Consider the following 14,039-nt stretch of genomic DNA (forward strand, 5'->3'; position numbering starts at 1 on the left):
TCACGTTCATCACTCAGTTGTGGTGTAGGTCTGTCTTGAGTGACCGCTGTCCCTTTAAATGTCTGGGACTTGAAATAACGGGACTTTTAAACTGCATGCTGTTTTTGTTGATGGACAGTTCCGTCTTTGATTCAGTTTTCTACCGTTTTAATAAATGACACGCGCACTTGCGTGGTTAAAAGTAAGGAATTGTTTTCACTCGTTTTCTTGCAATTCCGTAACATTAGATACTAGGTCTAGGTTACGTTAAAAAAAATGTTGTCGGTTACAGTGACTAGTTCGAACTTTGTTACTGATGGGATAGGTGGAATTTTATTGCACGGTTCTGGATGATCACAGTCAGATGGCAGCGCTACCGTCAGCTGAACGAAAGCTTAGGCCTACACTAGTCAAGTCCACAGTTGTTAAAACTTCCAGCTGAAGTAGCCTAGTGTAAACTGAGAGAGTTGCCTCCTAACGGAGTGAGTGTAGCCTATATATTTTTTAGCTGCTATCCGAGTGATAGGCTAGCCTAGGCCTACATCTACCGCTCCTTTGCTACATGAACAAATATTATTAGATGAGTGACAGAAGCACCGGACACCAGACCAGCAGGCCCATATGATAAACGCAGCTCTGGTAGCCTGCGGTAGGGCCTAGATGACGTGAAAAACGAGAGAGTCGCCGAAAAGCATCCCTGCATCCCTGGCCCCTAAAAAACTCTTCGGATCTGCACGATTCATATAAGTCGCCCAAAGCAACGTGAAGGAGACACCGAAAAGCGTGTTGTTTGTATCCCTGTAATATCAACTGAAGCAAAAAGGCGAAAATGTTGTTTGTTGGCTGTCAACCACGGAACTCTACACAGTTTACTTCTACGTCATTGCTATCGACTCCGACTCACTCAGGTCCTGTTACCACGTATATATTTTTTAATTAGGCAAGATGAAGTTAAAACATGTAGACACAAATATTAAGCAAAATATAAACTCATATATTGAGGTGGTGATGAAAAATTTACTACCAAGTCAAATTGCATTTATTACCTTTTACTACCTTTCAAGGGCCTTAATTTTGGTAGATTCTATTTACTACCTTTTACTACCGCGCGGACACCCTGTCCTTAGGAACCTGGGTCATTCTTTTAATAACCTGTAAAAACAAACATAATTTCCCTGCTGTTATTTCGTAATTTTGAATGAGCAGGTAGCACAAAGTAGCAAATGTCTCCAGTTTTAGTTACCAGAGTTGTAAGATCACATATTAGGCTACTACATGGAAAGAAGGTAATAATCTCAATCAGATGTCAGCAGGATAGTTACAAGATTACATTACACTGACTGTACCTACTGTATTTTAAACAGTGATATTTATAGGATTTTTGATTATTGTACTCTACTCCTTTGTACTATGTAAATTGCCCCTTGGGGATAAATAAGTGTTTTTGAATTGACACAAATTCGCCTAGTAATATTTTCGTTGACCTCGTTTCACTTCAGCCATAGGCTACAAACTGCACAGAGCTCCTGCCCAGCTAACTGGACGTCCCGTTGTAAGATCATACATTACTACATGGAAAGAACGTAAAACTCTCGATAATCAGATGACTTAATCAGCAGGATAGTAGTTACACGAGTACATTAGACCTACTGACACAAACGTAATATTTTCATTGACGCGAGCAGTAGGCTACTCGTTTCACTTCAGCCAAAACATTATAGCCTACGAACTGCACAGAGCTCCTGCCCAGCTAACTGGACGTCCTGTTGTAAGATTCCATATTACCACTACAATAATGTATGTAACTCCTAATCAGATGACCTATTCACCAGGAGAATATACTTACTGACTAAAACGAGTACTTTCCTTGCAAGCAGCACTCCTTTCACTACAGCATAGCCTGAACTGCCCACGACTGGCTACGAACTTTTCAGCTAGCTTCTAACTGGACATCTTGACAAAAATTGCACAAGGGTACAAGTTGTAAAACATTTGTTTGTGTGCAAATTAATAACTTCTGTTGCTTACAATGCTAAAAACGAACCTAATACAATGTTTAGCTTAGTCTACGACACTAACGTGCGAGTATTACAGCTAGCTAACTGGGCTACGTGTGGTAAACTCAAGTAAATGACAAAACTTACCACTCTGAAGTAGTCATTTCCAATCTATGGGCGACTGGTTGCTCCTCTATTTCAGATTCTTCCTCTGATTCAGGCTCAAATATGCTGTTCAACACCTATGTCTCCATAGTATTTCCACCTTGGCTGTTTCAGTGAGTGCTGTCGGCCATGTTTGCGTCTTTGCTCCGGAGCTTCGCTCGTTGTAAACCAACCAATCAGCACGCAGGTCATCTAAATATTCATGAGCATACCATAAAAGGAAGAAAACCTCTCGTTTCATTCTAGGGCTTTTAACCAGGCTTTCATTAGGGCGCATAGAACAGCACATATGCCATTTTCAGCCCAACCAATGTTACACACCCTATTCAGAGACCTTAACTTAAGGACCAGCACAAAATACCCTATATCATCATTCTATCACCCCTTTAATGTATATGAGTGATGCGGTGCTGCTGACATGAGGCTAGAAAGCTCTTGCCTGTTCTAGAAAGACTGATCCAATGCAGCAAATATATTAAAAGGCTAAAGTCCTACATTGGCTATGTTGTAGCCTATCCCCAGAATATCAGCAGCAAACTCAGTCTCTGTCTCGCAAAAGTCTCCAAATAAAACGCACATCGGCCTGTAGCCTACAATTTTATCATTGTAATAAAAAACGCAATTTGGCACATCATTTCAACATGCTGCTATTTAGCCTACTAATTAATGCCTATTGTACTTTATTTTTTGCACAAAAAAAAGAAATCCTTAATAAAATAACAAGTCATTCACATTATAGGCTACTTTACGCACTGTAACCCACCGCACAGCAGTGCAACGTGCATGTTCACATTTTTAGTAACAACCGCCAAACTTGCTTGCTTGCCTTACACATCTAAGTTTTCCGACTATTTTTCTTACCTTCTTTTTTCCGCTGTGGATGTTACTGAGCTTGTAGAAATTTTAGCTCTTACGTTCTGAACATCTCGCACTGCCATTGCCCGATGTCAGTTCTGAGTCATATCACTCCATAATCTGTCTCCCTTTTAAATGCCTATTCCCTGAATGGTAGGCTACAATGACTATGTGTTTTATATATAATATTGAAACAAAATAACCCAGTCAGTCTCATCTACGAGATGTTTAGGCCTCCTCCAATACTGGCAGCTGGGCTCATAGGTTGCAGATTTGCTTAGTGGCCTACCAAGGCTCTGCAATGAGACGCGATCGATCATGGGAGATGAATCATCGGTCAACTTGCACTGTAGCCTATTCTACTCTTTTTTATTGCACACTGGAGAGGAAAACATGCTGGTAGGCTACGATAGGCTACTTAATTTAAACTTTGTTACCTTTAGTGTGTGTGTGTGTGTGTGTGCGTGCGTGAGGGGTTTCTCAGTGAAACATCGGAATACACCAATTCCGCAACACTGTCTCTGATAGATAAACAAAGCAGCATGCATAGAAGCAACTAGGCCAAACTGCCTGATGAAAATTTGACTATTTAAAAGTGTGCTCGTTTTTTTCGGATGTAGGTAACATAATTTAACAATGTATAGGCTATATATTTTTTTCATTTGATTGGTTCAACCGCCACCCGCCCGAATTTAATTAAAATATTATATTTCTTCACGTCATCCGCCCGATCCGCGGTTTAACCAGGTGTCATTGTTGCAAGCGCTTGCCTAACACTTCGCTCTCCAAGCTTGAACCCAGCAGCTCTTAACATACCAGTCATTACTTTCCTTCCACAATATGGTCCAGTTTTGCATACAGATGATGCCACAATAGCATTGACACTGTCTTTTCCCAGAACAGAGTAATGGTGTCTGTGGATATTACACTGCAGACAAAATTTGTATATGGAGGATAGACTTGCTCCTCTTGTGACTCCATACTGGTTCTGTAGGACTTCCCTCACTTGATTGCAGGTATAACCACGTTCTTCCACGAGCATACGGATTACATTTTCACAGTGTTTCCCACAGAATTGAATTCCATTTGTGGTGGTTGGTTTGCAGAATTAACTTGAACACAAGTTTTTAACAAATTAGCACAGCGTGTTTATGATGCTAACCAGATTTAAGCACAATTTAGTACAACCTGGAAAATCATTGTGTGGTGGTCAATGTTGATATTGTGGTGGGCCGCCATAAATAAGTCAATGTATGGGAAACACTGTCTCATATTGATCAAGAGTGGACATGTTGATCATAAACAAGCAAAAAAGTATTCATCGATACATTTATTTATGGTTCTTCAGATTGGCCCGGATTAGGTCCGGTTCACAGTCGTCTGACCCGGATGTTGCGTGGACGGACGAGACGAGACACAATGGAGTCGTCAGGAGATGACATTACTGCCATCACTAGCACATTACTGCCATCGCTAGCACATTACTGCCATCGCTAGCACATTTCATTTATATAATGATAATAAAAGACTGACAATAACATCAAAGGATTTGAGCAGGAAACGCGTGGAGTTAATCTTTCAGGTAAGACCGGCCTTAAGCGCAACGTGAACGTTTATAAATTGTTACAGTATTAACATCATTTTCTGGCTAGTAATGGCTAGTTAACGTTTGACGTTATCGATAGAATGATAATGTTAGATACATGAGGTTTCTGCATGCTGTGGCTTTTAATGGCTTACAGTAAGTAATGATAACGTATGTAAGTAAGAGAAAAGTGTGGTTCAAAAAAATTCCACTACCGTTATATTAATTCAGTGGCAGCACCCATGAAGAGCTAACGCTAGCCTAACAACAGCTAACTTCAATGTTGACCTGATCTGTACAATGGCGCCATAGATGAAATTATGAAGCCAGTTCTCACAATTGACCTGTTGCTAAGTCCCGCCCCCCCATTGTTACCGTGTGAAAACTCGGACAAACAAACCAGACTTGATTAGAAATGCATTGTGGACAATGGCAGCTGACAGTATATGAAAGCAGGCTTTGAGGACGTTTTGATCGATAAATTTTACTTTCCTCCAGAAGCTATCAAAAGGGACTTAATTATGCTATGGAGGGGTGTATTCAAAACTTTAGAATACATACAAGGTGACAAGCAGTTGTGGCGAGTAGCCCTGCAAATCACTGTGCAAAAACCACTGACGTTAATGCTAGCTAGCTAGCTAGTGGAAGATTGATACTAAGATATGTTAGGTTGCGTTAATATTTGATGGAGTAAGAATATAGTAGTTGGTTAATGAGCATTTTCATCTTGGGATTTAACAGGGAACCTGTGCCACGTTGTTGGATTACGTCAAGCTGTTGCAAACGCGAGAGACGTCCTGTAGGCTACTGTTGATGAAAATATACCCCGTTTTCTAGCCTCTCGGGGTACCGGCTATCAGTATTACACGTCCCCTATGCAAAACGTTTGACCATGGTTATCCGTCAGGGTTTTTTGAGTTAATAAACTCCATAAATAACCATTAATTTGTCATTTTATGCCTACTCCCTGTTGTTTCCTATGGAGTTGTCCGAGCTGATGTCCGAGTCCCGTTGAGGCTGGACTGTCATTGGCTCATCAGCGTTCTAAGGGTGGCGCTTCGCGACAGGTCAATTGACTATCTATGCGCCAATTTGTATGTATATCAATGGTTGTAGTGTAAATTGTGTTTGTTTATCCATAGTTGGAAGAGGAGAGTATTTATTTGGAGGATGACCTCACCAGAGAGACGTTTTTCCCCACCCTGTACGGCTCCTTCCAGACACTGTTACGGTGTGTTTCCACACACTGAAATTTCGCGTCGCTCTCATTGAGGTTGAATGGAGATTAAATTCGCCCTGGTTGGGCGAAATGAAAGCGAATCGCCAAGGCAGGCGAAACAAAGTTGGCCAAAGTTTAACTTTATTTAAATGAGGACCATTCGAGAACCAATCAGGTCCGCGTCTTTGTGTTTGGAGGCGGGAGTTACAAAAAAGTCTGACCAAGATGGCGGAGACTACCTGAGCTGTAACACAAAAATTTGTATGTGATTAAAATGTTTCTACACGAACATTGGCACTTGTATCAACACGAATTGTGGTTTATATGCCACACGAACTAAGTCAGAGCACATACACCACTAAATAGACCACTATATATGTTAGTTTAAGCACTCAATCTTTTTAGCTAGCTGACAGGCGAAATGCTAGTGTTTTAGGACATTGGATTGCATTGTAAACCTAGCTAGACAGCTAGGCTACATGCTGCAACACAGGTATGAAATATATTATGTCTTATTGACCTTGTTGTTTCTATGAACATGAATTGTTGTTTATAGGCAACATCAACTTAGTCGAGGCATAAAGACCCCTGGATATCTTCATTAAGTACTTAAACGTTTGAATTAGCTGATTAGCCTAATTAGCTCGCTTGCCACCACTGGCTACACTGCAGTCAAAAGGTTAGCGGTTTCGCCGTCACGCCCGAGGCGAAATTTCGCTGGCCGAAAATCGCGAGGTGTTTCGCTGTGTGGAAACCCACCGTTAATGCGAGACCAGAGCCCGTCTACGGAGAGCCTGGCCACTCCGTATTAAGTCCCATTGTACCGAATTTTGGTTGCAGTTCCACCAGAGTTCCACTGGGGGCGATCGCCATGAGTGCAAAATGAATGGGAGTCAATAGAGCTAGACGGCTAAATTTGTCTCTTTCACCTAATTGTCGTTGACAAATCTCAGATTTCATTGTAGTTTGTATAACTTCAACATGGGTTATAGGTCAAAAGTTAAATGAACGAGTACTTATGTCCTTTTGATTTCTTACAGGTTGGGTCGTTGTTGCCCATAACACGCTAGCATTGTGCTAATGAATGACGTCATTGACACGTTCGAAAGGCTTTTTAGAACAATTAAGTGACTTTAAAAAATATAACACTCAACCAAGTGTATTTTCTTTGCCTCCCCTTTCGAATACAATATTCAAATTACTTGAAAAAAAATTATATCCTGAGAAAAGTGGATTTTGAGGGATACAGCTCCATAGACCTCCATGCATTCTGCACTCGTGGACGAGCGCCCTCATGTGGAACCACAGAAGGAACTGCAACCAGTTCAGAAACCGGAGATTCTCCGAGAGTGGCAGTTCTCCCCTTATTAGACATTCTCTGGCAAGACCGAGGGTCTTTTCGGGTATGGGGCACAGAGAAGTTTCAGCAAGCAGTCCTTAATTCCGCCCCTTATACAGGACCGAGGTCCCATTTCACACCTCCAGCCTCCACATCCACCTTTATTCCACCAGCCTGATGCCCTCCTGCACAACAGTCCTCCACATTTCAGAACCCCGGCAGGAAGAACAAGAGCTTTAGAAGGAAGATTTACCTGGCTGATGTGGAAGATGATGGTGACATTTCTACATACAGTAAGTGGGTCACTAAAACAAGAGTATTGTTTTTTTCCCCCATCTATGACATGGATGTAGCCTACTAAATGTAATGCTTGGATTTGTGGGGTAGGTATAGGCACATTATGCTAAGTGCTAAGGTCTACAATATTAACTTAAAGTGAAACTCTGGCATTATCTGATCCATAGCCCTGCTGTTTGAGGTCACTGCATGCTGCAGTGGGGGGACCAGCAGCTAAAGCTAACTTATTTGTGAACATAAACTAAAATTGAAACTCAAATGCTCTGATAGCTGAGTTTTAGCTGCTGGTCCACTATTCTGGCTATGTTGTGGCAAATTGTCTCGTTCTTTTTCCTCACTACAGCACGCAATGACCTTGAACAACAGGGCACTGGATTTAATAATGTGTTTCCTTTAACTAATAAAGCTTCCACCCTTCCCCATCAGCCTCAGTGCATGTCACCATCAACAAGGGCACTGGCGTGCAGGCCATTGCAACAACTGTGCAAGAGTATATAAACTCCTCAGATGCATTCACCATGTGTGATTCTAAAGGGGTACCAATCTCTGATTCTGCTGAGACAAAAGGTTTGACCCATATATTACAGGGAATATACTCTTAAACTATACACAAATGTGTATTAAATGCTCCATAAATGCTTTGGAAGTGAAATTGATACCAAAGTGTATCAATGAATTGATGCAAAACCCAATGAATTAATTAATAAACTGAAGCCATACATAATATCATATTGCACTAGTTTATTTAGATGTAATGCAAGTGAGTGTGTGTCTATTCAAATTATGTTGTGAACTGATTGTGTTTGTGCCTTTTCTGTCTTCCATGCAGATTTGGAATTCTGGAAAACTCCGAGTCGCAAGATCTACGCGATCAAGAACACAGACATTTCCAAACTTACACGAAACTCATCAAAGAAAAGGAGGTGAGGCGGGTAGTACAGCAGCACCTGTAGAACCAGTCAATCAAAAAGTGATTTCAATACTTTTTCACAACTGACATAGTAAGAAGTTTGTTCAAATTCAAAACCCAAAATGGCACTGAATTACCACTTTTAATGATTACTGTCTCAACATTATTCAGACCCTTCATGACAAGTCTGTTGTAATTAGAATATTACACTTTGTAATTAAATGAACTGATGCAAATGTTATGGAGAGGCAAACAACATCTGTGGTAGCATTCTTGAAGAATGTTTTCAATATAACTGAGCCCCAACCTTCTGCTGAACTGTCTAGCTAAGGCGCAACATACTATTTTATTTGCCCTGGGCCAACATGCTTACATGTTTTTAATCCATTCTTCATGGGCGGTGACCTCCAGTTCACCAAGATTGTTGGACTTGCAAGCGGCATCTGTCTTGTTTTGTTGTTTATTGAAAAAAAAAAAGCTGATGGTGTGTAACAGGGGGATTGGACTATTTCGGGTGCAATCAGCCATATGTGTTTGTGCATGTTCTTTTTTTTATCTTGTGATATGTGGATTGTCTCTGACACTGTGGTCTGTCGTGAAACTGACATTTCATCTTCTTTTTAGATCGGAAGCTGAGACCCCAGAAACAGTGAAGACCACCCTGGCAAACATTGAGGAGACCTTCAAAGTCGAATTAAAGGGCGTGGAGAGCACGATCAGTGGCATGATTGAAGAAAAAATGACAGAACTTGCAGCAGTAGTGAATCAAGCAAAAGTCACACAGGTGGCAATCCTGCAAAATATGCAAGATGCTGTTAAAAATTTGGCTGCAGAAGCCACTGTTACCAAATGCCTCAAATGTTTTTGTTACCAAAATGCCTCACTGTTACCAAATGCCTTAAAGGGACACCAGGCAATGTTTTCGTGTTAATTACTCATCTTCGTAAGTCTGTATATGGTTAAATGACTTATTACAGGGCGAATGAAGACTCTCTCGCCCGCCCCTACTGCCTGTAGGAAGAATATCCCTCTTGCAAGTTCAGTGTATCGTACCCGGCGACCGAAGCAGTTTCAGTTTCCATCCTGCATCCACAGCACAGAGGGAGGCTAACGAAATGCTAGCGGTTGTTGCAAACGTGTGTATAATGGTAGAGCCGGCGAAGAAGCAGCGAAAACCCTTGACAGAAGATGCAAAGAAAAGGAAAAGAGCTTCAGACCGAGCGAGGGGGAGTTTCGTAGAGAAAAAGCATCAGGCTTGCCTGGTGTCCCTTTAATGTTTTTGTATGACTGAGGGTTTTAATGCAACAATGTTGCAATATTGCTCGCAGTCCTGGGGGGGGGGGGGCGGCTCGGCTCACACATATTGGAGCGTATTGAGCAGCAGGGAGAGCTTAAACTGCTCGAGGGTTCAGCATCAAGCTTTTCTGTTGACTGGCTGGACCAGCTACGTAACGTGGGGACTTTTATTTTTAATGCAGCGGTACAACCACCGAACGTGTAGATTCCACAACCACAGAATGTGTACAACCACAGACCCCCCCCCCCCCTGTATGTACATACATGAGCTGAGATACCAAACATTCGCCCATTTTAAAGCCGACGGAAACGCGCGCAGCCACTAATCAGGGAATAGCGGCGAGGGTTTGTAGGGGTTGGCTTCGCCAGCAGCCTAGAGACGCATGCAGATACAACAGAACCTTTCCGAATTTCTATATTTTCAATTATCCAATTTTCTATCAAGCTCAAAATAAAAAAAACGACTCCAAAATCTTACTCGCGTATTTACCTGGCGAACAAAAAAACACAATGTTAGGAAATCAATACATTTTCCAATTTATAAAGTTTTGGAATAGAAAATTGAACTGATAAGCGTTACACGAATCCGTGTACTTTCTGTTCATTCGTTTTTAGAAGTGAAACCAAAGAGAAAAAAACGAGAAACCACTTATTTTTCCGTTTCCCGTTTTAAAAACCAAAATGGAAAAAACGGATAATGGGTCGTTTTTTCATTTTTCGATTCTCCACCTAAATGAAAATTCTAAATTTTGGATTACGGTATCTGCCCATTCTTTTTCGTTTTGCCATGGGGGCACGTCTCTTTTGGAACTTGGTTGCCAAGGTGAGGAAGACCACCAGCTGTGCTGACTGACAACAAACTGAAAGAACGGTAAAATGGCTCTTCAGGAATACAGAGAGTTTATCACAGAACTGTTTGAGAGTGGGAAAACCCATTCTGAAATTGCCACTGAGCTACAGCGAATCGGTGCACAAAGCTGCTCATTAATGACAGTGAGAAGGTTTTGTTCAGAGCACAATCTCCGAAGGAGAAACTTCGTCTCAGACGAGAGCTTGGGATGCGAGGTGTTGTCTGCCATTAACCAGGTATGTTTGTATTTTAACTATTTTGTGTAGCTAAAGTCTAAAGTTAGACAGCGACTTTGGATCTATCTACATGTATTTATTTCGCTATCAACCCTGAGTAAAGCGAGCAAGCTGCGAGCTACAGTACGTAGTGACAGTGGGGGCTAGCAAGGATAGCTAGTCTAGCTATCTACCTGTCAGATTTGTTTAACGTTACCTAGCAACTAGTCATCTACAATCGCTGTAGCTTAGATCCCTCCCATCTGATCTCTGACAAACTCCAAGGCTTCTGGCCATGTTGTAAACACGTTGGCTTTGTCGTTTTACTCAAAACTCTACGATGTTAGTTGACACAGCTGGTTCACTCAATGCAAAGCGACATGACTCAAGTAGATCAGTATGTTGTGCAGATGTTTCTGCTGTGATCTGAGAAATCTGAGTAAAATTGCTAAAACATGTAAGATGTTTCTTTGGCCTCATCCCATGAAGTGATTTAGCTTTAAAATCAATCCTGTAATTTAATAGGAACCAGGGATTTCAGTACTGGGGTATTAAAGAGAAATAGGTAGCCTACTGTACATACACTAGTCCATCTGAACTTACACACATTGGCCCCAATGTAAACTTAAATCAGCATTTTTTTCCCCTAAATAATGAATTACAGGTGTATACTGTAAATTACATAAACATAAGATGGAACTACCCTCCCTGTCACACACATACACACTATCATTGCGAATCCTTAACATAACCTCACTCTTCTACCCCACCCCTCACAGACGGGCCCGTCTTACGGACGTAAATTTATGACTGGATACCTGTCAACTCTGGGCATCAGGGCAGGCGAAGGACGTGTCGGGAGGATACTAAGGGAGGTGCATCAGCCATATAATATCTTGCGTCGTCAGGTAAGATTAATATAGACAAAAAGTCAGTGACAAAACAGTTTTAACAAAAGGTCATCATCGGCTGTCGTATGATATCCTGTGCTATATTTGATCAATACTAAGTATATGCCAGTTACACAGAACCAGGCATGCTTGCCAAGTATTTTCATGATTAGGCCTACAGTATTTTAGTTAAATTTGTATGTTCTTTGTTTTAGGGAGCACGCAATCTAAATCCTATTCCATACCATGCGGAATACATGGGACATAAGCTTCACATGGACCAAAACGAGAAGCTGGGGATGTTTGGTGTCACACATGTTTTGGCTGTTGATGGCTTCAGCAGCATAATTGTAGCCAATGTTACAATGCCAGTGAAGAACAACCTGGTCATTTACAATGAAGTGTACAGGTAAATGCAGTGTTGGGCAAGCTACTTGGAAATTGTAGTGAGCTATGCTATCAGTTACTCTGCCATAAATAAAGCTTCGCTACACAAAAGCTACCACCCAGTCAAATGTAGCAAGCCAAGTTACACAAACACAGCAAAAGTAGTTCTGTACTGTTAAGTTGCGCTAATTTTACATGACACACATGTTTAAGTTGAACCAAATGTCATGCACATGTGTGTGTGTTAAATTCTGGATTGAATCTGTAATTAATAAGAAGTTTCCATTCCAAATATAGGCCAACTAATGGAAGTATATCAGGGATATTTTCTTTACGAATGGCTGCGCTGTGTTTAGCCACAGAAGTACTCAAGAAAATTGTAGCTTGTGTGGTCAAGCTACTTGATCAATAAATGTTAAGCTACTAAAAAGTTACCTGATTCTGGAAATAGTGAAGCTACCACCAAGCTACACGTAGTGAAGCTACTGCCCAACACTGGTATAATACAAGTTAATTTTATTATATTACAGAGCAGCTGTTGCCAGCAATGGTATGTGGGACCAAATCAGAGTGGACCACGGAAGGGAATTCTTCTTGTCTCTTTACGTTCAAGAGAAACTGTCCCAGCACCGATTCAACACCAATAGGCTACCATACAAACAAACAACATCATCAAAGGTATTTTTCTTTAAAAAAAAAAAAAAAAAGAGGAAAAGACATCACAATACTTAAAAAAAATTTTTTGGCTCACCGCTTCACTTCTGTTAAACAGAATCTCCGTGTGGAACGAATTTGGCCCGAAGTGAACACCAGGGTGAACTATCCATTAAAAGAAGCCCTGGTCGACCTAGTTGATACGGACAGTCTTGACATGCAGGACAACAACACCAAATACTGTGTCTCCAACCTCACGTGTCAAGTGAGCCAAATTGGACTTGAGAGAGCAGTGCAGTCCTGGAATGCCCACAGAATACCAGGTAGGACACTTGCAACTATTGCTTTGGAGCACTTGATTGTGTGTGAAACTGAAGATTCTTTACCCACATGACTTTTAGGCAGAAGAATACCAAACACGCTTGCAGCTGGTGGTTGTCCACAAAGGATATCCATGGAGCTCCTCCGCAGTGCGGCAGAGGCTGCAAGAATGTATGAGGACGAGTTAGGAGCCTCCCTGAGTTGGGCGTCAGCCTTTGGGACGGACCCCTTTTCCTCAGAAGAAGACCGACAGCAGGCAGAGCAGGTGTTCTTGCAAGAATACCCAGACATAACAGTCCTCTTTGACAGGGCGGTCAATAATGACCTCAGTCTTTTTCAAGACGCGCTGTTGTGCCTCATCAATGCAACAAATAGGTTTGCATGAAATCAATAAATGCATTTTTTTTCCCTAAGTGGATCTGTTTCAATTTCCTTATGTCTCGCCACAATTAATTAAGTACATAGTACCTGTTCTTTGTCCCATGTGTGCTTAGTTTCAGCATCCCTGCTGGTTTGAATGCAATACAATGACATGTCTTCTTTTATACTACATATACCTAACATTTCATAATCATAATCTCAATATTGCGATTGTTATCTTACAGTTAATTTTTCACCAAATCAAAGGGAAACAGAATGCTTTTGTGAAAACATTACATGTAATGCAGATTAGACAAAAAAAGCAAATTAGACAATAACTTGAATTTAACTGAATTTATTAAAACAGTTTTTCAAACTGGGCCAACGCCTCTGACAGCCCTGCTACCTCATGGCTGCAGCTCTCCACTGCATCTGCCCGGCACTTTGGACATGAAGGTCTTTCTTGTGTCCACACACGGACACACCTCTGGCACCCAATAATGCTCCTGCAGCATGTGGCAAACACTGGTCTAACAGCAAGACCTGTGAAAGACATTGAATAATTTGTTTTATTCGTTTTATTTATTCACAGGACTCTTTTTTTAGGGTAGGATACTTTTTGCTCCAAGTCTATTTATATGAAAACACGATAATGACAGGGAGGATCCATAATTGCTTTAAATAAAGAACATCAACGTTTCGGAGAGGCCCAGTCCTAGC

The 14,039-nt window shown here is 41.3% G+C and overlaps 1 protein-coding gene across 1 annotated transcript in view; it reads left to right on the plus strand.

The window, feature by feature from the left end:
* LOC143123987 (uncharacterized) overlaps positions 1-13,463 on the plus strand; it is a 33,828-nt gene extending 20,365 nt beyond the window's left edge. Inside the window, exons 4-12 of the mRNA XM_076285244.1 lie at positions 7,863-8,003; positions 8,266-8,359; positions 8,971-9,103; positions 10,603-10,728; positions 11,487-11,615; positions 11,813-12,006; positions 12,515-12,662; positions 12,757-12,961; positions 13,040-13,463. Coding sequence (XP_076141359.1) covers positions 7,863-8,003; positions 8,266-8,359; positions 8,971-9,103; positions 10,603-10,728; positions 11,487-11,615; positions 11,813-12,006; positions 12,515-12,662; positions 12,757-12,961; positions 13,040-13,344 — 1,475 coding nt within the window. The 3' untranslated portion in view covers positions 13,345-13,463. The remainder of the gene's footprint in view (positions 1-7,862; positions 8,004-8,265; positions 8,360-8,970; positions 9,104-10,602; positions 10,729-11,486; positions 11,616-11,812; positions 12,007-12,514; positions 12,663-12,756; positions 12,962-13,039) is intronic.
* The last annotated feature ends 576 nt before the right edge of the window (positions 13,464-14,039 follow it).

Source organism: Alosa pseudoharengus, unplaced genomic scaffold (genome assembly GCF_046254945.1).
Source record: "Alosa pseudoharengus isolate Yale_2024_CS ecotype anadromous, Long Island Sound unplaced genomic scaffold, YU_APseudo_1.1 YU_APseudo_1.1_scf_15, whole genome shotgun sequence".
Lineage (NCBI taxonomy): Eukaryota > Metazoa > Chordata > Actinopteri > Clupeiformes > Clupeidae > Alosa > Alosa pseudoharengus.